The 22,669-nt window shown below is 36.7% G+C and overlaps 1 protein-coding gene and 1 long non-coding RNA gene across 5 annotated transcripts in view; one reads left to right on the forward strand and one right to left on the reverse strand.

Moving 5' to 3' along the window:
* fbxw12 (F-box and WD repeat domain containing 12) overlaps positions 1–11,291 on the forward strand; it is a 35,642-nt gene extending 24,351 nt beyond the window's left edge. For 3 of the 4 annotated variants that reach the window (XM_043708002.1, XM_043708005.1, XM_043708004.1), the window contains 3 exons: positions 2,683–2,864; positions 2,950–3,080; positions 4,036–5,392. In XM_043708002.1, the coding sequence (XP_043563937.1) occupies positions 2,683–2,864; positions 2,950–3,080; positions 4,036–4,135 (413 nt within the window). In that variant the 3' untranslated portion in view covers positions 4,136–5,392. Of the gene's footprint in view, positions 1–2,682; positions 2,865–2,949; positions 3,081–4,035; positions 5,393–11,161 lie in introns of those variants that run through there. The other variant, XM_043708003.1, reaches the window with a different exon arrangement.
* Positions 11,292–18,134: 6,843 nt separating this feature from the next.
* Positions 18,135–22,669, reverse strand: part of LOC122558983 — a 28,426-nt gene continuing 23,891 nt past the window's right edge. The window contains exon 3 of the long non-coding RNA XR_006314295.1: positions 18,135–19,817. This is a non-coding gene — a long non-coding RNA (uncharacterized LOC122558983). The remainder of the gene's footprint in view (positions 19,818–22,669) is intronic.

Consider the following 22,669-nt stretch of genomic DNA (forward strand, 5'->3'; position numbering starts at 1 on the left):
CTCCACTTTCAAGGAGCTATGAACCTGCACTCCAAGGTCTCTTTGTTCAGCAAAACTCCCTTGGACCTTACCATTAAGTGTTTTAGTCCTGCTAAGATTTGCTTTCCCAAAATGCAGCACCTCGCATTTATCTGAATTAAACTCCATCTGCCAGTTCTCAGCCCACTGGCCCACCTGGTCCAGATCCTGTTGTAATCAGAGGTAACCCTCTTCGCTCTCCACTACACCTCCAATTTTGGTGTCATCTGCAAACTTACTAACTGTACCTCTTATGCTCGCATCCAAATCATTTATGTAAATGACAAAAAGTAGAGGGCCCAGCACCGATCCTTGTGGCACTCCACTGGTCACAGGCCTCCACTCTGAAAAACAACCCTCCACCACCATCCTCTGTCTTCTACCTTTGAGTCAGTTCGGTATCCAAATGGCTAGTTCTCCCTGTATTCCATGAGATCTAACCTTGCTAATCAGTCTCCCATGGGGAACCTTGTCAAACGCCTTACTGAAGTCCATATAGATCACATCCACTGCTCTGCCCTCATCAATCTTCTTTTTACTTCAAAGCCATTCAGAAAGACTCATTTATTCCTACTCTTTGTTTGCTATCTACTAACCAATTTTCAATTTATCTCTATATACTACCTCCAATACCATGCACTTTAAATTTATGCATTAATCTCTTGCATGGGACTTTGTTGAAAGCCTTCTGAAATTCCAAATAAACATCTACTTGGCTCCCCCAATCGAGTCTAGTTACATCCTTGAAGAATTCTGCCAGTTTTGTAAAGTGTAATTTCTCTTTTGTAAATGCATGCTGATTGTGTTTGATTCTACCACCGTTTTCTAAATGCTCGTCTATAAAGTTCTTGAAAATAGATGGCCTGAGAAAACCTTGAGTTACTACCATCAATGATAACCCCACATTTAATCACATTACCTGCACCTGCCGTGTTTTGACAACTCACTCAGCCTGTCCAAATCACACTGCAACACCTTTGCATCGTCCTCACAGCTTACCATTTCACTTAGCTTTGTGTCTTCTGTAGGAATTTGACCAATTTGTATGCAGATTCAAGTCATCCAGCATCTTCCCCACTACTGATGTCAGACTTAAAGGTCCATCATTCCCTGTTTTTAAATATTGAGGTTACATTAGCTGCCCTCCAATCTATAAAAAATGTTCCCAAGTCTAAAGAATTTTGAAAGTTGACCACCATATAGCAGCCACTATTTCTAGGCCCACTTCCTAAATGCTCAAGGGTGAAGATTATCAAACACTGATGATTAACCAGCCTTCAATCCCATCTGTTTATCCAACGCCATTCTCTCCTAATACGGATTTGGTTTCTTCCTTCCTTTCAATAAATCCTGTGTTCTCAATTTCTGGTATGTTATTTAATCCCCCTTCATGAATAGGAATTTAGTTTATCAGCCATTTTTTTGTTTCCCATCATAAATTCCCTGCTATTGACTTAAACCTACTTTAGTTTACACCATTTTTTTTTCTTTTATACACCTATAGAAACTTTTAGTTATGTTCACTGCAAGCTTACTCTCTCTTCTATTTTCCCCTTCTTAATCTATCCCTTGGTTCTGCTTTGGTTTCTCAACTTTTTCCAACCCTGAGTCTATTTGTTTTCTTGACAATTTGTATCACTCTTCTCTTTTTTGTTTGCTAATAATACTGTCTAACATCGTTTTTAAGCCATGGTTTGGCCATTGTTCCCCTTGTACTTATGCAAAACATTTTTATTGTTGTTTACATATTCACTCTTAGAAAGTTTGTCATTGCTTATCCACTGTCATTCCTCGCAGTAGCATTTCCTAATCTTTCATAGTTCCCCTTTATTAAAATTTATGGCCCAGTCTCAGAATCAACTACCTCATTCTCCATTTTGGTGAAGAATTCCATCATCTTATGGTCACCAAGGGGTGTCTGTCAACTACATCACTAATTTATTCATTTCTCTTTGTAAAATACTCAGTCTAAGACTGCCTCAGACAACCATCCAATATATACAGGAGGAATTTGATTTGCCCAATCTATATGCAGATTAAAGCCATCATATAGATGTTCCATTACTGCATTTATCTCTGATTTCCTGTTATTTATAGTTTGAAATTTATTATTCTGAAGCTTCAGCAGCATGATTTCAGCTCAGTGCAGTTTGTGTTTTTTGTATTTGTTAGTTCAGATTTAACTATAAGACAACAGCAGTATGTCGCTGATAATTTAGGAGAGGGGAGGACTGCAGATGCTGGAGATTGATTGGTTTGTTAACAATATACTCAAATTGTCTTGTAACTGCACCTACCAGTTACATTAAATATCCTGCTCTTGATGGTCAGAGTGCTTGGCACGTTAGGCAAGTTCACAAGAACACAACAGGGTTATATCGTTCTCATATCCTGCTAATTAGACTTTAATGAAATAGTGGAGTGCACCAGTGTACCTGGATGCAAATCTTGGTGTTTCTAATGACCAGTCAGATTTAACAGGTGCCTATTTCTCATTGATCCATAGCTTCAAAAAGTTGAAGGAACTGGTACAACTAATGTACCCATTGCTTAAATTGAGTAGATCCAGGAACGGGGCTACTGTAGTGTTATAGTCTTTTCCCTTTTGAAGTTACACCTTAAATGGTTATGTGAATTAATCACTTGATATTTTATTTATAAAAGCTAAACAGGTTGGAAATTTCAGCTGCAAAATAACTGGCTGGAATAATAATATACTTGTTGAAGGCCATGGGATTAATACCATCATTCTAGTACACAGCACCGAACTGAAACTGTTTTCCATTGATGGTACACACCATGCCAGCTTTCGTGACCACAAGGAAACAATCACTGGAATTTCAGTGGTATGAGTTTGAATTTGTTTTCATCATTAGATAACCATGTTAAATTTTAAACTGTTCTCACAAGGTTTTATTTTTATATACAAAGGATCCCTTCCGTGTGGTCACTGCATCGATGGATTTGTCACTTAGAGTATATACCTGGAAAAGGCAAGCAAATCAATGCCTCAATCTTGAAAGTAATTACCATTTGCTGGGGGGTTCTCACCTGAGGTCCAGGTAGGATCCCTTTCTTTGCACTTAACAAATGATTTGGTAATAATGAGGAATCACAAGTTTGTACTTTGTTATAGATGTTCTATAATGTCCCAAATCATTACACAAGTGAGGTAGGGGATGATCAAATAATGGTTAGTCAAAATGATTATCAAAAGGAAGAAATTTTAAAGGAGATTTATGATTATTAAGTTCCACTTTCTAACTCTAGAAAAATAAATAGAATAAAAGGCACCAGAGCTCTTTATTAATAGAGGAAAATGAAATATGGGAATGTAAGTAGTAAAGCCACATTAGTTGGATTTTGCAAAATTATGAATGAGCATTTCTGTAGCTGTGGTAATAAAATGTGGAGTTGAAACTTGATGGTCTTGGTGAGTGAAATTGCTTGATGCACAGGTAACATGGCTTGTGTCATTAAGATTCTACAGTTGCACAAAGTTGGGTTCAGCCTGAGCAAGCAGTTTGGGATGGAGATAGCAATGAAAACCAGTGTGAAACTTCATGTAGCAGCAAAATTTCATGTTTTCTGAAGGGTCACTGGACCTGAAAAATTGACTCTGACTCTGCTTTATCTCTGCAGATGTTGCCAGATCCACTGAGTTTCTTCAACAATGTTATTTTTTGTTTTTGATTTTCCAGTTTTAAAGTTCATAAAATTCTGACTCATCGATGACCAGATAGAACAGTGACATTAGGGTTAAAGAGGCAATTATGCAAGTTAACCCTATAATTATTTCTGCTAAAAAGAAAGAATGGAGATAGGCAAAGATGGGACTTTATGCATAACTGAAGTAATACCACTCTACTGGAAAAGCCAATGCACGCATATTGTCTATAAGAATGTAGAGATTAGAAGATCAAGAGGGTAATAACATTGATGTAGACCAGTCCATTAAAAGCAAATTTATGATTGTTAGTCATTTACAATCATGTTAAATGTGTTCTTTTTTTGCAGGGGATTTAAAAGTGTATTGTGTGACTATGTAAGCATTGTTGGTGCTGTTCAATCAAAGGATGGAAAAGACATTCTAAAAGCATACAACTTCAATCTGTAAAGAGTTCTTCCATCACAAAGACTACTATAATCTGTATAGCATGAATGTTAAGTATTATTTTGCAAAGTGACTAAACATTATGTACATGTGGCACATGATTATCATTATATCATGCTGATTTTTGATTTAGCTGTGTATTGTATATTGACTCTGGCAAGTTGAAAATAAAACTGCTGGTTTGTTTTCAGTGGCTGCCACACTGAATACTCTTTCCCCTGTAAAGTGATTCCCAAATAACATTTTAATTGCTAAGGGAACTTATAGAATAATGAAATAATATTAATAGGAATGTCCAGAAAAAAAGAAACTGCTCACAGCCAATTCTTTTAGCAATTTAGCCTTCCCTTTATAATACCCTAGACATAATTTAAAATAGCAACCTTTTACCCTGTAAATGGCAAAAATGTTGGCCAAGATTTTGGTGTTGAAGTAATGGCAAGTTTAATGTGTGCATCATTATTCATGTGAGACGTGTCCAGGAACTTTAGGAGTAAAGGCATACATTGAGAATTAAGAGTCGCTACAATTTGCTGAACAAATTTTGCCACTCCATCAGACCCTTTAAAATGATATTCAACATATTTTTCGTAAAATGCAAAATTTGGAGAATGGTAGGACTGCAAAATTACCAAGGTACCTAATTATTGAAGATTTGCACTTCTGTAATGTCAATGAACCTGTTTTGCCCATAAAGGAATTATGAATTATTCTTGCAAATAGTAAATTATTTTTAAAAATTATTACATTTCTTTTGCCCCTTGTCGATTCATTTTTTTCTTGATCTCTTCCTTTTTCTTACTTAGGCAAATTTTGCTTTGATTAGTTTGATTTTCTGTTTTTTTTCTCAAATCCTTAAATCTATTCAGGACATAAACTGTTGGATCCTATTGTTTATCACAATCCTAGATGGCCCAATGCTCTGGTGATGCTGTTATCAGCTAACACAGCACAAAACATTGTCAAGCTAAATGAAGAGATTATTAAAAATTCAATTATCAAGACATATCCCTGAATGCTCTATGCCATCATTCTTATAGAGGATCTTAAAAATCAGAACATTTTGTTCTACAAAACACCTTTCCCCAAACTATCTATCCCATTTATAAATAATAGACTGTTTATAAACGTATTATGTATTGCAGCACTGAATTAGTGAATATAGACTCTACTGCTGGAACCATGAAACATTTGGACAAAAATGTGACCTGTCTATTTTAACTTAATAGCAATGCCTTGTAATAAATGATCCCAAAACGACTTCTGCAAGTTAAGTCTTTCTTTCAAGGAATTTGAGCATAGCTGACAAATGCACCATTTAGTGCCCATCTGTAACTACCCTGGAATGCTGAGATGGGAAGGAATGTTGGTATGTGGGAGTTCCAGGTTCTTGACCCAGTGAGTGAAGGTACAGTAACAGTTCCACATCAGGATTGTGCACAGCCTGAAGCAAATTTGCAAATGATTGCATTCCTATGTGCGATTCCCTTTAGGTGGCAGAGGTTTAATTTGGGAAGGTGTTGTTGAAAAAGCATCAGCAAGTTGCTGCAATGTATCTTGTACATGTACACGCTGCTGCAAATCAGTGGATGGAGTGAATGTTTAAGGCAGCACTGCCAAACAATCAAGCTGCTTTATCCTAGACAGTGAAACTTAAAGTGTCACTGGAGCTGCTTTCATCCAGGCAAGTGGGGAGTATTCATCATATGCCCATCTTGTGCCTAATAGATGGTGACAGGCTTTGGACAGTCAGCAGCTTGGTTACACACTGCAGAATTCTCATTATTGATGTTTTTAAAGCCACACAGAATACGACCAAGTATACAAGTAATTACTGATTAATGGTAACCCCCACCCAGGATATTGATGATGGAGAATTCAATGGTAATGTTGTTGAACATCAAGAAAAACTAGCCATCCATTTAGGTTCAACCATATTCTACTAACGGTTGCCTGATATGGGAACCAAGACATTATCTACAATCAAAAAAAGCAATCTACAATTTTGAAAGAATTTTTTTTATTTAAATAATTCTACAAATACACTTCTGATGAAAATATACTTTCAAAGTAGGTTTATCAAAAAAATGGAATAAACATCTTAAAATCCTTAATATTAGCAACTTTTTATGAATAAATAATGGCAACAACTCTCACAAAAGCATAAACACTTACAATAGAAGTCTATGTTGTGCTCAAACACAGAAGTTTAAAGATCAGAACGTATACTATTATACCTCACCTTTTTTAAGGTAGTGTATGTTGACTAGTCATGGCTGCAGAAGATTCAGTTGTGATGTTCATTATGATGCCCTAGGAAAGGCAGCAAGTTGTATAGTTATCTCTTTTGGGCCAAAATCTCTGTCCTCGAACTATGCAACCTACTACCTCTACCCAGGAGCACACCATATTATCCACAATGATCATCTTAAGGTTTTTGTCTGTCAAGAGAAATTGCTTCAACATTTTCAAGTACAAGAACCATACAATGAAGCAATCTTCAGTGTCTAAATAGAGGCCCATGTTTATTTTATTTTCTTTAAAAAGTGTCCTTACGTTCATAAAAATAAGTCTGTTGTGAAATCAGAACTTTTTTCTTTATTGTAAAGAAAATTTGCACTACCTGATAACTTTACAAAATTAGATTACCAATGACATTATTTGTTGGAATGACAATTATTTTACAACCGTCCCCTATTTTACCTCTGCTTAGTTTTGAATTCTTGTTGCTTTATAGTTTATGGCTGACACCCACCCACCAATATCTTGCCAAAATGGCCATTAACAATCACAATATCAACAAACATTGATAGGCTGTTCAAACATACAAGGTATCACAATGAAACCCAATCGTGCACCCACAATGTTCATCAATGCACCTTTCAATGAAGGGCCTTGCTGCCCTTTGAGAACGAGCATGCAGCATCTACCAATACTCCTGATGCTTTACAGAGGTGAGTATCTCAGGGGATTGAGTACCTCATCTCCCCACCTCCTCCATTTTGATTGAATCCACACACCTGTTCCAGAACTATAAAACATAAAACCTTTAAAAAAGGAAATTGACAGGAAAGGGCAAATTAACCAGGGCAAATCACATAACACAGGAAAAGCAGCTCTGTGGTTAAATTCATAAGGTGAGTAAACTTTCCGCACTAATTACCTAAATATACCTAAAATATACCCGTCACTGAAAGGAACAATTAACTGTTATCTACAAGGAAATTAGTTCCTGATAATACTTGTACCGAAAACTTTTGATCAAAAATCACACGTCAAGAATTTCTAGACTACAAGACTTTATTGCAATTTCTAGACTCCTAAAAAAGTATAATACAGAAGTGAATAAATGAAGTCACAAACCAAGAAAATGTAATGCATTATTACATTTAGCGTTTGCGGTCAATACCTAGAATGAGATTTAAATCACAGATACAAGACCTTTATAATAGATATGTAACAGCATTACATGCAGCAGATCAATTGGCGTTAGATGGTTGTGGAAGATATTCTGCCACCTTAGGAAAGACAGTAGATTGTATAGTTATCTCCCAGTGTGGGTGTGACCCTAAAACTATACAACCTACTACCTCATCCCAAAGAGCAAACTCTACTTCTGTTGCATTCTTTTTGTGCAATTAGTGCTCTGCAGAAACACAGTGAAAGAATGAATAATTTAACATGTGCTAGAATACAAAGTCAAACTCTTGTATCAGTTAAATCAAATACATCTACTTAATATTTATGAAATTTAAAATAGCAAAAATGTTACCTGGTAGCATCATTTCATTGTTTGCTATGACAAATTACTTAGATTCTACTCTCTTCAGATTAGAATTTCTACACAGCTGAACAATGCACTGTGTAAAGATTGATCAGAACCAAAACTACACTGACTCTTATATTACATTCTATTACTAATTGCCATTTAATGTGTACTTTTCTCCCCCAAAGTACTGTTTCCTGAAAAGTACTTTCAGGCCATTGGTGCAGAATTTCTGAGATATGCTGAATATCTCAGAAATATTCTTCTCAGAAAACTTCATCTCAGAAAGTTAGCTACTTTTTCTTTCCTACGTATCTATCTTCATCATAAGTAATCTAATTAATTCAACTTGTTTTTAAAGTGAAATGAGTGAGAAATGCATCAGGCATATACTGAGTTCCCTGGACGAAGATTGTTTTGGATTTTTCTGACAGATTGTTCTGGAGGTCCTGTTTTTCAATGCTTGGATGACCATAACTAAATGGCAAAATATAGCCTTGCAGAAAGAATGAGAGATAATACAATTACAGTTGTTCAACACAATGGGAAAATTACATTCTTTTTTGCTAATTTCTATTGGGAACTTTAAGCTTTCTGATTCTCTGTCACCAATCTGAAAAAAAAAGCAGCATTTAGTTATGGTCATCCAAGCATTCAAAAACAGAGGACCTCCATGACAATCTGTTCCAATCAAGGATCGGAATTTCTGACAATTTTAGTTTCTACAATATACTTCAAATAAAAAAAAAAAAGAGTCAAAAACTAAACTCTATACCTATGGTCAGTGCACAGATGCCACAGGCTGCATAATTTAAAATGGGTTACTTAAACCTATTTCAAAGAATATTGCTAATACAGTAGGAATGCTCAGATCAAATGTGCAGTGTAATTCTTTAAAAGTCCGAAACAATCTTCATCCAGGGAACTCAGTATATGCCTGATGCATTTCTCACTCCTTTCACTTAAAAAACAAGTTGAATTAATTAGATTACTTATGATGAAGATAGATATGTAGGAAAGAAAAAGTAGCTAACTTTCACCGATATTCAGCATATCTCAGAAATTCTGCACCAAACTTATACCAAATGATCTGTAGCAGTTCAAGAAGGCAGCTCACCACCCTTTCTCAAGGGCAACTACAGTTAAGCAATATTGCCTGGTCCAACCAACTATGTCCATATCCATAAATGAATTAAATAAAACATCCAAGAAAGGTGAAGAGTGTGTTCAGGTTCAGTTGGGATGCACTCCTAAATGATTTATTGGCACAAAGGTCACAAAACCCCATGAGTTCAAGTTAGCTTACATTACTTAGAACCAACTTTTGCGTCTTGAAGGGGGCTTGCATCACAGAAAATAGCATGAGCTCAGACATTTCATTGCAGCACTGGAAGCCTTGCAGAAGGAGATGAACAGGACAGAGAGATAGGCACTGCACTAGCAGCAAGCAGCCAGTACACAGTTAAAACCAGCAGTGAAACAACAGACAACTGGATGCAATACTACAAAAGTTTATGATCTCATGAGAGCGATCAAGATCAGCGAGTTCTTCCTCAAATGCCAAATTCCACCAACAGCATCACTAGCCTCACACACAAGTAACACCCCTTTATTTGGGAGCAATCGATAACAATATATACCTCATGCGTAACACTCATAGCTTTACCTCAACTTCATACAATTTCCAAAAGGCCTTTGACAAGATGCCATACATGAGGCTGCTGCATAAGATAAGGATGCATGGTGTTAGGTGTAGAATGTTAGCATGGATAGAGGATTGGTTGACTGACAGGAAGCAAAAAGAGTGGGGATAAATGAGTGATATTCTGGCTGGTAATCAGTGACTAGTGGTGTGCCTCAGGGATCGGTGTTGGGACCACAATTATATACAATTTATATGGATGATTTGGAGTTGAGGACCACGTATACGGTGTCAAAATTTGCCGATGACACGAAGATGGTGGCAGAGCAAAGTGTGCAGAGGACTGTGAAATTTTGCAGAGGATCATAGAGTGAGTGGACAAAGGTCTGGAAGATGGAATACAATGTTAGTAAATGTGAAGTCATACATTTTGGTAGGAGTAACAGCAAAATAGATTATTACTTGAATGGTAAAAGGTTGCAGCCTGCTGATTTGTGGAGGGACCCGAGTGTCTTTCACATGAATTGCAGAGGGTTGGTCTGAAGGTACAACAAGTAATTAAGGAGGCAAATGGAATTTTGTCCTCTTTGTAAAAGAGGTGGAGTTTAAAAGCAGAGAGAAAATGTTACAGCCGTACAAGGTGCTGGTGAGGCCACACCTGGAGTACTACGTGCAGATTTGGTCTCCTTACTTAAGGAAGGATATACTGGCACTGGAGGATGCAGAGGAGGGAGTGCAGAGGAGGTTCTCCAGAGTTGAGGGGGTTGGCTTATGAGGAAAGGCTGAGTAGATTGGGATTATATTCATTAGATTTCAGAAGAATGAGGGGGGATCTTATAGAAACATAGAAAATTATGAAGTGAATCGATAAAGTAGAAATAGATAGGATGTTTCTACTGGTAGGTGAAACTAGGACAAGAGGGCATGGCCTCAAGAGGAAGCAGGTTTGGAACTGAGCTGTGAAGGAACCTCTTCACCCAGAGGGTTGTTAATCTATGGAATTCCTTGCCCAGGGAAGCTGTTCATGCTACTTCAGTGATCGCTTTTAAAGCTAAGGTAGATACTTTTTTTGAAAAATAAAGGAATTAAGGGATATGGTGAAAACTTGGGTAAGTGGAGCTGAGTCCACGAAAAGATTGGCCATGATCTTATTGAGTGCGGGAGCAGGCTCGAAGGGTCAGACGACCTACTCCTGCTCCTAGTTCTTATATGTAAACCTCTCACACATGCACACACATACACATCTCAAAGATGGTGCACACTGTCACCATTCAGGCTCATCACTCAGCCACAATGTACCAAATTCAATGGCACACTTTTCTCTCTCTCGCATGATAAGAGCGTCCAAACCACAAGGAGCAGCAGGTACAGGTACAGATGTGTGCCCTCACCTTCAGAGAGATGGTGCTGTACACCACTGAAATGACGATGACTGAGACCATGCCAAGAAGCAAAATTGACACCACAGAAATTGATATTACAGTAATACCTGAGCCTTCTGCTCACATCCTATTTCTCCTTTATCAGACAACGTTTTGATTTATAAACTATAGTTGGATTAAACATTAATTCCTTGTTTTTCCTTCCTTTACAACACTATCCTTATGCTTTCATCTTTCAGACACCCAAGAATTACAACTTGTCCAGGTAATGAAGAGCAAGACCGGAAGGAGTAGGAAAAGAATGTCGATGAAGAAACATCATCACTGGTTCTCACAGTTAACAGCTCAGATACTAACGCTGTAAACACCAGCTTAAGACATGCAACAAGCAGAAAACAGAACATAGGTACCAGTTAGATGGAAATGCTGCATAAAAGTTCCGTTGTGCATGACATGAATGAGGACTTCAATGATGAAGCTTACAGGAAAAAGATGTACAAAAGATTTGTATACATAAAAAATGGGTGCTGCACTGCGAACTTTTGCCAGTCAAGCAGTCGTCATTAGGTAGCTCTGTACAGAAGCAGAAATACAACGAGCATGTGTTAAGAATTTTTAGGTATTTTTTGTAATGGAAAAGTGTGACTTCACCGAGTTTAATAACGGGCACTTTGTAGGGGACTTTAATGCTAGCATCCCAGTCAAAAAACACTGTTATACTGAGTAACAGAGGATAAGTGAAGTTGAATGGGAAATTGGAGTTGTGTTCACTGGCACAGTAGTCAAGTGAGCCAATCATGGGAATTCCATTTAGAAAGATGCTGTGGGAGTTAAATCCGGCCTTCTTCCACTGTTCACTATATACTTGGTGGCAATAATGAGCATATGCAGCAAACAGTCAGACTTTTGAGTAATAAAGAATTTCACCAGAATGGTCCAAGCCAAAGAAATATTTTTTAAACATTCCAAAACGTCCATACATGATGACATCTTGTGAGGTATCATAGGTTTTGTTAAGTGCGTAACATGTACATGCATGGGTGTACATCTTAAGTTAGACAGCAAAGAGACTTCATTGTTCAGTTGCCAAGTTCTGGTTTCTTCTGGTGGTTTAAATGTTGACAATGCATTACAGACTAAACAAAGGCACCAGTCTCCAGCTTTTACCTGCAATATTGTGTTGTGTATTGTTGCACACCAGCAACTGAACCCCTTTCCAGTTTTGGTACAATTCTGAAGTTACAAGTGGCACGCGCAGAGTGATGGGTGCAGTAAATGTCGCATGCACTATGGAACTGCTACCATCTCAAATGAGAATGCTCATGACCATGGTCAATTTCACCAATTCACAGTCCTACTCAGACTAAAGGTGTTCCTATAGCAACCTCCTGACTGTAATGGAGACATCTCACACATTATCCTCTGCCTCAAAAAGGAACAATCTGTGAAAATCCTAGGTGGATGTGGCATCCTATTAAAAGCCTTTCTCCGCCTCATCATCCCTTCAAGCAGCTTGTCCAGTCACTTCTGCTCATTGACCTCAGCATGACAGACAAGGAGAATGGAAAATACAGCACATGCGATAGGAGCAGAAGTGCATACAGAACTCTTGAAATGAGAATCAAAGCCTTCACCAAGTGCTATACTACTTCCTGTACATTTCTACAATCTGAAATATTTACCTACAAGTCTACAAATACTTCTACTAACTCAGCAAAAGCCAGCAAATACCAACTAACCTGAAAGGAATCAATGATCTCTTTAAGTAATACTAATGGTGGTGCTTCACACAACTAAATTAAGTTTCAGCTGTAAGTTTATCTTTAATTAAAGCAAAGGCTGAAAAAGGCATCAAGAGATTCATATAATTACATGTTTACCCAACTGTATGAGCTGCTTAAGCTGTATACTTCTACATCACTCTTCCAGCGACAGTATTAATTACTCACCCAAAATAGCACTGAGCAGAGTCCACACCAGAAGTGAACGGACACCATTCGCAGGCCCAATAATACAGGCAATATGCTACTGAATTTTTGCAGTTCAGTTGTCTTAAGTTCAGAAAGTATTTTGCTAAGTAACTAGCACCCAACGAACTACACTTGGACGTGAACAAATACATTCAGAAGAGCAGGATGTGGGAGGCAAATATAGAACAAACTGTAGCTTCCTGGTACAATACACTAGTGTGTCAAGAAATAGCACAAGACCATTTCCTTGCTTGGTGAAATCTAGATATAAGGTGGATATCAAGGAAATTCTTATATGGCAGTAAGGTGATCTACTGGATCAAGAATGACACAAGTCTTTGTTTCTTAACCACAGTACCTCTCCTAAAATGTAGCAACATTTTGATTAATCTCACTCGACATGGATTATTTACTGCATGCATATAAATTTTAATGTATCAGACAGCACAAAGAACTAATTCTAAAAGAATGGTTGAAATTCATTCTTCAATATTGTGGACACTGGTCAGTAGTCAATAAATGCTGCAGTAACAAATAGCTTCAGGCCACCACAAAATTATACAGTACAGTTTATTAAATTGCCAAATGCCCTCAATATAAAATTGCACAATTCATTGTTTTGCCAATGAAAGGCGTTTTGGAATGACTAAATTCCAAGATTAACTTATGTTGATTATTCCCAACTACTCTAAGTAATTCATTCCAGTGATTTAAACCCCTTATTGTACAAGGATATTCCAGAATTTCTACAACCTTTTATAATTAATCTGATCAATCCATCTTTAAATGAACACTTGCTGCTCTTCCTTCTCCAATTCTTAATAAACTTGTTCTCTATGCATGCCAATATTCTTCAGTTCTGCATGTCTTTAGCTGTATTACGCCTTAAGCTCTGCGACTCTTCCACTAAATATATAAAGTAGGTTGAAATTGCCTGCTTTAATATGATTATGATATGGAAGAAAAGAAATAGCATAATCAAAATTTTCCATAATTCCCTGTCTAATATTCCACAGTAAGCCACCCAAACTTCAATAAGTACTCTTTTGAAACATTGTTTTGAGTTTTCATTTTTTTTAAAAAGAGGAAATTTGTTGGCAAATCGGCATAAAAGGTTGATAACTGCGCCAAATATATTAACGATATATTACATCAACTACAATTTAAATACTAGATTCCTTCATTTGTGTGATTTTATAAAACTGCATAATAACTTCTGTACAAGCAAGTCACTCCCCATTAAACAAACACTTTCGAAAAAGAAACCTCTCAACCTAACAATGCACCAGATCATTCAGTGAACAGCCATATTTGTTTTGTGCGTGCAGCTTTCAAATTTCCTGCATTTACGTTATTTATACTAGATTCATAATGTATTTATTTCTATATTTTAATGTAACTTAAACTGAAGAGTTTCAGAAAACATGAGTACAAGAAGGCTTAACCAAAGATTATTTAAAATGCACATCTGCATTGCAGTATTGTCCCTGCGGAGCAGGGACATTCACTAGCCATCTTATTTCTTTTATGTCAACCCATGGTACGTTCTATTAGTTTATTATTTATTTTGGCCTTAAAAAAAATTTTCGATTCAGAAATATAAGATGCTTGCTGCAGGTCTTTTTTGTCATAGACCTCGTTAATGTGTCACTGGCTTTGTGAGGGTGTTCCCTCAAGAAAATCAAAGCAAATACCAACACAAAATTAACACTGAAAAACAAAAATATAAATAAACGCATATTATTTAAACGTTGGCTCAGAGACAAAAACATTGCGCCTCATTATAAAAGAAAAAAAATCGTAACATGACGCTGAATGGTTTATTGCCAAAAGGTGGATACTTGCCGCACTTCAAACGCAAGCCAAACAGGGACAGAGAATCTTCTCCTTGGTATCACTCTGTAGAACAAAAAAAGTGAAGCCGCAAGCTTCTTTTGTGGAACACTGACTGTAAAAATGGGAGAAAAAAAATTAGATGTTAAAAGCATTTTTAAAAAGTCTTCTGCTTTAATTTGGCTACCTTAGATCCATTTGACAACTAGAAAATTTAAACGAAGATGATTTATATACGCTTTTCAGACAAAACAAAATTCTTTATAAAAACAAGCCTTGATGAACAGACAAGCAGCACTTCTGATGCATGCTAACGCCCTTACAAAACTAGCCTCGTATTCATTTACATTAATATTCAAAAGGGCGGATGTCATTCTACAATCCAATGTGGATGCTCTCAATTCCAAAATTACAAATAAAACACACGTATACAATCAACAAATCTTGTATGCCTTATTATACTGATATATTCTTTCATGCTGACAAACGAACAATGAATTTTATTTAATCGTCTATTTAATGTTTGGTCACAGCTTGGCATAAATCCCAGACTTGCTCTCATATGCACTCCTTGCACCCCTCCGTCTGTAACCTACGCCAAAGAATTTGTTTTAGCATTGAGCACAGATGGGAGCGAGTACTTGGTACAAGCAGCAACCAAATGGATACATATTAGGAATATACTGGCAGCGATACAAAAACGTGAACCTTTGCAAGGAACTGGCACAGGGCCTTCCTCAGATTAGCATTTTACAGGAACTCGAGATGAAGAAAGAAAATCGAATGGACAAATCATTACATTTTATTATATGTAGAAAATTATTTCACTTGCCTTTATACTGCTTTGGTGATAAAGATCAGTCGCACAGGAAAACAAATCCAAGGTAACCAAGGCATTGCTTGCTTCAGAGAGCATGCTGATGCATGCCCACTTTACTGACTCCAGCTACGTCAGTTACAGGATAAACCATGCAGCAGTATTTCCAAAATATCTACTACGGTTTTGTTTGTAACAGTGCAGCTACCGCAACTACAATCAGACATCTGTCAATTAAGCCACCGCAATTTTAACAGTTTACACAATAAGAACTGCTAAGTATTTTTTTTCCATTGAGTATTACAAAGAAATTTGACAAGTGATGCCTAAATTATGATCAAAGATAATGAAATACAATATTATTAACCACAATATCACAATTACAAAAAAAACACATTAATTTATCGGTTTACTATAATTACTGAACAAGTGTGGTCAATGAGATTTCACATTCTTAGTATATGTCACACTTTGAAGTGAGGAAATAGAAAATCAAATTTATTTCATAAACCAATGTACAGGAAATGGATCAGTTATAACTTGAGTTGCAAAATGTTAGGATTTACTAAAATTCTAAAGAGGGTTTAACATCTAAGTAGTCATTATTTTCCATGTTGTGCAAAAAGAAATCTGGAGTCAAAGACACAAAGGCCAAAAAAAAATCAGAATTCTACTTATGCAGTTCACCACTGTTAACAGTGTGAATACCCACTTTAATGGCTAAGATTAGATATAAAGAATAAAATCATTGTATTATTTGGTCATGTAACATGGAGATTGGCAGCATTATGAATTTCACGTACTCTAGCAACAAAGCACATCTTTTAAAAAATTAATAATGTAGGATACCTTACTTGTTGGCCTGAATGCACTCACGGATTTTTTTTTTATAGTTAGGACTCAAATACAAGTTATAACCTGGTTACTTTTAGGTTTCTTCACACTTCAGAGAATTCTGGACTGAAGCCAAAATGCCAAATCTTTGGATAGCTACCAAAGATGCAGATCCAAAATAGGATACATAAATGTGAGATGCCCACCAGAAAAAATACAAACTTAACAGCATCACCACCTAAGTCTACGGTCAAATCAAAGATGTTATCATTACAGCATCTCACCATTTCTCCAAACCACTTAAAAAGTGGGAGATAAAATGCTGATTTCCTGTTTAAAGTTTCCAAATTCTTATTTTGTTCATTCAAGCAGATTACCAAAAACAAGCAAGAATATATTTCCTTTCTAAAATACACTGGCTAACTCTTCACCAAAATTATTATAATAGGGAAAATCGATCTACATAAATATTTCCAGAACTAAAACTTTCAAGCACATCCTCAGAAATATGAAGAAAAATGTCATGGTTAATTTATTTCTTTTAAAAAGCTTTAACATTTTCATCAGCTGATAATTACTTACTTATTCTTCTTTGAGCTGTTAAGGAAGCCATATATTCTCACTGCAAAATGCAACGTAAGGGATACAGATTGATGCAAAGCAGATTTTTGATGTTTTCTAATCAAATAAATTCTCAACAGAGAAGTAGGATTTCACTTATCTGGTAATCATATACTCAGCAACATTTAAGCTTTCAAACATAAATCAGCAGCTGCAGTTAATCTTGCTACATTTCCGCACCAACATAATGTAAACCAACACCCTAAAACACAAAGCAGAGCAGCTCACTCATAAGGGAACATTTCTATCAATCAAACTTCAAGATTTCAATGGAAATAATGGTGCATTTTAATCAAAAAAACTAAAACACATCTAATTCAAAACACATTAACTTGTAAACATACCTCAGTTAAACAATATGCAAAAGCTTGCATTTATAAATCTGCCTTTAATAAAATGAAACATCCTAAGACACTGAGCTACAATGGAGACATTAGGATTGGTGACCAAATTCCTGGGTAAAGAGAGATGTTTTAAGGAACACCATAAATGAGACACTGCAAAGCAGAAAAGCTGAGAGTGGAAATTTCATAGTACAAGATTCAGCTAACACTGTCAACGATAGTGGAACAATGAAAATAGGGGGTGCACAAGAGGCCAAAATTGCAAAAGCATATTAGGGGAGGTTAAATGGAGACAGGAAAGGATAAGTCAAAAAGAAAATTTTAAAAAACAAGTGTGCAAGCTTTCAAGATTGACATATGCTGGATTGGAAATTATTGGATGTCAATGAGTCACAAGGGTGATGAATAGTCAGGATTTGGTGCATGTTAGGATATGGCAACAGTTTTGGATGAGCTCAAATAAAGAAACAATAGAAGGGAAGAGAAAGTGAATTTAAAATCTTTAGAAAATTTGTCATAAGATTTAGACATAATAAGGAAATCTTATGCATATCATTTATGGGCGGCACAGTGGTTAGCACTGCTGCCTCACAGCGCCAGAGACCCAGGTTCAATTCCCGCCTCAGGCAACTGTGTGGGGTTTGCACATTCGCCCAGTGTCTGTGTGGCTTCCTCCGGGTGCTCCGGTTTCCTCCCACAGTCCAAAAATGTGCAGGTTAGGTGAACTGGCCATGATAAATTGCCCGTAGTGTTCGGTGAAGGGGTAAATGTAGGGGAATGGGTCTGGGCGGGTTGCTCTTCGGAGGGTCGGAGTGGACTTGTTGGGCCAAAGGGCCTGTTTCCACACTGTAAGTAATCTAAAACCTGCTTTACAGCATGTTATAAATAAATATGAAAACATCAAATCCTGAACACTTCCCTTTCCAAACTTTAAATTCAACTGATGCTCTGAAAATAACATAAATTTGATATTTTATTCCAGTTTCAGAAACTGTTGCAAAACAAATATACAAATACATTAAAAATGCTGATAGAAATCTGAGCTGAGCGCTTTTATTTCGTTTGGTGAGTGTAATATCATTGGAATTAAAACATGCTGCATGACTTAACTCAGTATACCCACCATTTCTCTATACTGATTTGCATACCTCTTAATCCTGATGGTGAACAAATTGGCTGCCCTCTCTCAACTGTATCTAATTCAGCCTTAAAGAAATAATTTCATAATCAACATGCTCTGAAGTGTGGATTTATTTTTCAAAATGGTGTATTATCCATGTAACTGCTGGCCTCAATACACCATATTAGCAGATTATTATTTGGCACACAGCAACCAAATACTAAAACATTGTTGTTCAAACACGAGTTGGCAACTTTATTGAAACGTTTTACATTTTCTATATATAGAAAACTAACTCAAACGAAGTCTTACAAAATGAAAATTAATTTCCGACTATCCATAATAAGAAATTTACAAGATACCAGGCAGTTCCAAAAAAGAAAATTATTTAATCTATTCATCCTCAAATGCTTAATATTACAAAGCAGTTCATTCTGGTTATTAAAAACAAAAATAATTTAAAGTTTACATAACTGTAATCTATTTGAAACTTTAAATCACCAGTAGTCAGTTCAAGAAACATTTTATATTACTAATCCCCAATAAATGTTCTCAACATCTGCATTCTCAACTCTAATTATGTAGAGTGGTGAAGCACAAAGACAGGATAATGGCTCCTAAAATCAAAGTCAATGTTTCTTCCCTATGGCTACCTAGATTAATTCCACTCTCCTGCTTGCTTTCTACAACCATAAATATCAATGTTTTGAATCTTAAACTAGGTCTGAGATGTTCAGGTTGGAATTTGACAATTTTATGAAACTTTGTTCCTGGCTCAATGTGTCAGCAGCAAGAGGTTCAGGGTAGAAAACCAACTATGCACTACTGTGTTCAGTAGCATGGTTCTGCTCCAGGCATAAGTATTAAAAGCACCAAACCTTTTTTGTCAAAAAAGGCAAGCAGCATCATGTAGTTAGGTTGTATTAGGAACATTTTGCTTGATGAAAGGTTTCAAGATCTTCATGCCGTAACATTTCAATTGGATGTTGCAGCTTTTATTTGCGTAAAAACAGAGTTATGATCATGCATAGAAAGCACAGGGGTGTAAAGCTGCATGAATAATTTGAAGTGGCAGCAGTAAAAGAGTAACAGTGGTTAAAGAGGTACTTTGTGGCAGCTCCTTTCTCAAGTCTGCAATTTTACTCCATGTGTTAATGACATTGTTTACATGCTTTCTCCAATCTTTTCCAGGCAAGTGTGTTTTTTTTAACATTCATATTCAATCGGATCTGCAAACTTCAAATGTGTGTAGACGATGGTGGACAACTTTACAGGAATATGTCAATGTTAAATATCTTCTGCTGGCTTGCAGTCAAAATCACAACCCTTTAAATTCCCAGTGGGGCAAAAGTTTCTCTAGTAGCAAACAAGAACATACCGGCTTAGACAACTTGAATTAATAACAGATTATGAGGTTAAAATTGTATTTAAGAAAAATAAATAGGATACATTATTATCACAACATTGCCCAACATATTCATGAATAGAAATTATGATCAATATTTTTCTCCCTTTGCTATATTTTCTTAAACAAAAAGACAGACAAGAATGAATGCAGTCAACTAGTTTTACACCAAAGTCCACAAACAATCTTTATGCATCAGTGAAACCAAGCCATGGAAAGACTAGAGAAAACAATGGGTCGGGGAAGAGGGGGGAAATCGGGAGAGCGATATATTGTTGATAAGCAGTGCACAGAACAGAAAGGCCAAACATCCGTTAACACAAGCTTCTTTTTACTCCAAAGATTTAAATGTAAAAATCTTAAACATTCTGGAAATGCCAAAAGTATCCAAATTTTGGCATAGGATTGGTAAATGTACAGAAATAACAGTTTACATAGCTGGCTGTAATAAAACAATTCAACATAACTGTTGACGTGACTAGAATCACAGGGTACCAGGGTAAGACTATAGATAGTTAACAATCTAGTAAAGCAAGACAGGATAATGAGTCAAAGTAATTATGGAATACATTTCCACTCATGACAGTTGCAGAGGTCAGGATGGATTTCTAGTTCTTCCACTGTGGACATTTTCTCCTCTCATCATACAAACCTCAGAACACATTGAGTAAGAATCACCTGGTCCATCAAACCTGCCTTGCATTGCTGCCAAATGCCACTCAGCATTAATGACTCAACATCCTGTTAAGAATTAGGATTCTGTTTCTTCTGGATGATCAAGAACATATCTTTCTCTTTTCAGAACATGATAAACCTTTTACTGATATTTGTTGCACTGGAGGAAGAATTGGTAAGATTTCAGGTAGTGTAGCAATAGCTACTTTATTAATAAAACAAAATGTTAGAAATACTACTCAGCAGGCCATCTGTGGGGAGAAAGAAAATAAAAATTAAAGTCTCAAGTTATTAACCCTCAAAATTAGTGGTCTGCTTCTTTCATGTATGTTAACTACTTTTAGTTAGATATTAACGATAGCACATACTGTCCTGTACCAAAAACATTACATTTTCCAAATAAAACTGCCTGCACTGAAATAACTTGCATTAACTAGTGTACTCACCAAAGCACAATGTCTGAAGGTACTCATACAACTGATGGTAGGCCTATGACTAAAATTTTAAATAAAGGTAGGTCACCACCGTCTCAAGGCTATTTCGGGTTGTACAATAACTACTGGCCTAGCCATTGACATCTATATCCCACGAATGAAAAATGCTTTGATGAGGTAGACAGGTGGATTCAGGAAGTGAAATCTAGAGTTTAGACCTAAGGAAACTGAAAACACAGCGGCCAAAAGTGGAACAATCAAAACTGTAGATGTGTAAGCCCTCTGTGGGGTTTGAAAATAAGAATTAAAGATTTTAAAATTGAGGGATTGCCAAAAGAGAGTCAGTAAAGGTTTGTAAGCAGATGGGCAATAGTTAAATAAGTTTTGGAGTGAGTCAAGGTATGGGCAAAGTTTTGAAATAAGGACATGTAGGCACAGATGAGGGTTTCAGCAGCAGATAAGGCATGACAGCAAAGGTGAACAATGTTATCCAGATATAAGTGGGCATTTATTGATTATGCTTTTGTAGCCTGAAACTCATTTCAGATCCAAACATAATACTCAAGTTGCAAATAATTTCAGAAATTTCAGCCAAGGAAAGGATATTAATTGGTTAACAGTTTTCTCATAATAAGATCAATGCGATTGTCAAGATGCAGTCAAAAGAAAGTTGCAGGAGAAAGGACAGGAACAAAAGAAAAACATCAGCTTCGGACAGTTTGTCCTGTTGGGCTGTAGGAGGGTAGCAGCAAAGGCAGCTGAGTAGATAACTTCCCTGACATTATAATTATTAGATACCTCAAAAGTACAAAGGTGACATGAGCTTCTTTTAACCTCAAATCATTCACCTGATTATCTGCCAGAACATTTGTGGCAAAGAGCCTTGTATAAAATATTGTCTTTGCTGCATAATCTACATCCATGCGTATACATAGGCACAGCACAGTACAGGTCCTTCGGCCCTCGATGTTATGCCAGCCTTTTATCCCACTCTAAGATCTGACTAATCTACATACCCTTCATTGTACTATCTTCAACGCGCCTATCCAAGAGTTGCTTAAATGTCACTATTGTGTCTGACTCTACCACCACTGCTGGCAGTGCATTCTACACACCCACCACTCTCTGTATAAAGAACCTACCTCTCACATCTCCCCTAAACCTTCCACCAATCACCTTAAAATTACGCTCATTGTGACAGCCATTTCCACCCTGGGAAAAGGTCTCTGGCTACCCACTCTATCGATGCCTCTCATCTTGTGCACCTCTATAAAGTCACCTCTCATCCTTCTTCACTCCAATAATGGAAAGCTCTAGCTCCCTGAACCTTCTTCAATGTTTAAGTTCTAAATTGGAGAAAGGCCAATTTTGACTGTATTAGGCATGAACTTTCAAAAGCTGATTGGAGGCAGATGTTCACAGGTAAAGGGATGGCTGGAAAATGGGAACCTTCAGAAATGAGATAACAAGAATCCAGAGAAAGTATATTCCTGTCAGGGTGAAAGGGAAGGTTGGTAGCTATAGGGAATGCTGGATGACTAAAGAAATTGAGGGTTTGGTTAAGAAAAAGAAGGAAGCATATGTCAGGTACAGACAGGATAGATCGAGTGAATCCTTAGAAGAGTATAAAGAAAGTAGGAGTATACTTAAGAGGGAAATCAGGAGGGCAAAAAGGGGACATGAGATAGCTTTGG

This window comes from Chiloscyllium plagiosum, chromosome 18 (genome assembly GCF_004010195.1).
Source record: "Chiloscyllium plagiosum isolate BGI_BamShark_2017 chromosome 18, ASM401019v2, whole genome shotgun sequence".
NCBI lineage: Eukaryota > Metazoa > Chordata > Chondrichthyes > Orectolobiformes > Hemiscylliidae > Chiloscyllium > Chiloscyllium plagiosum.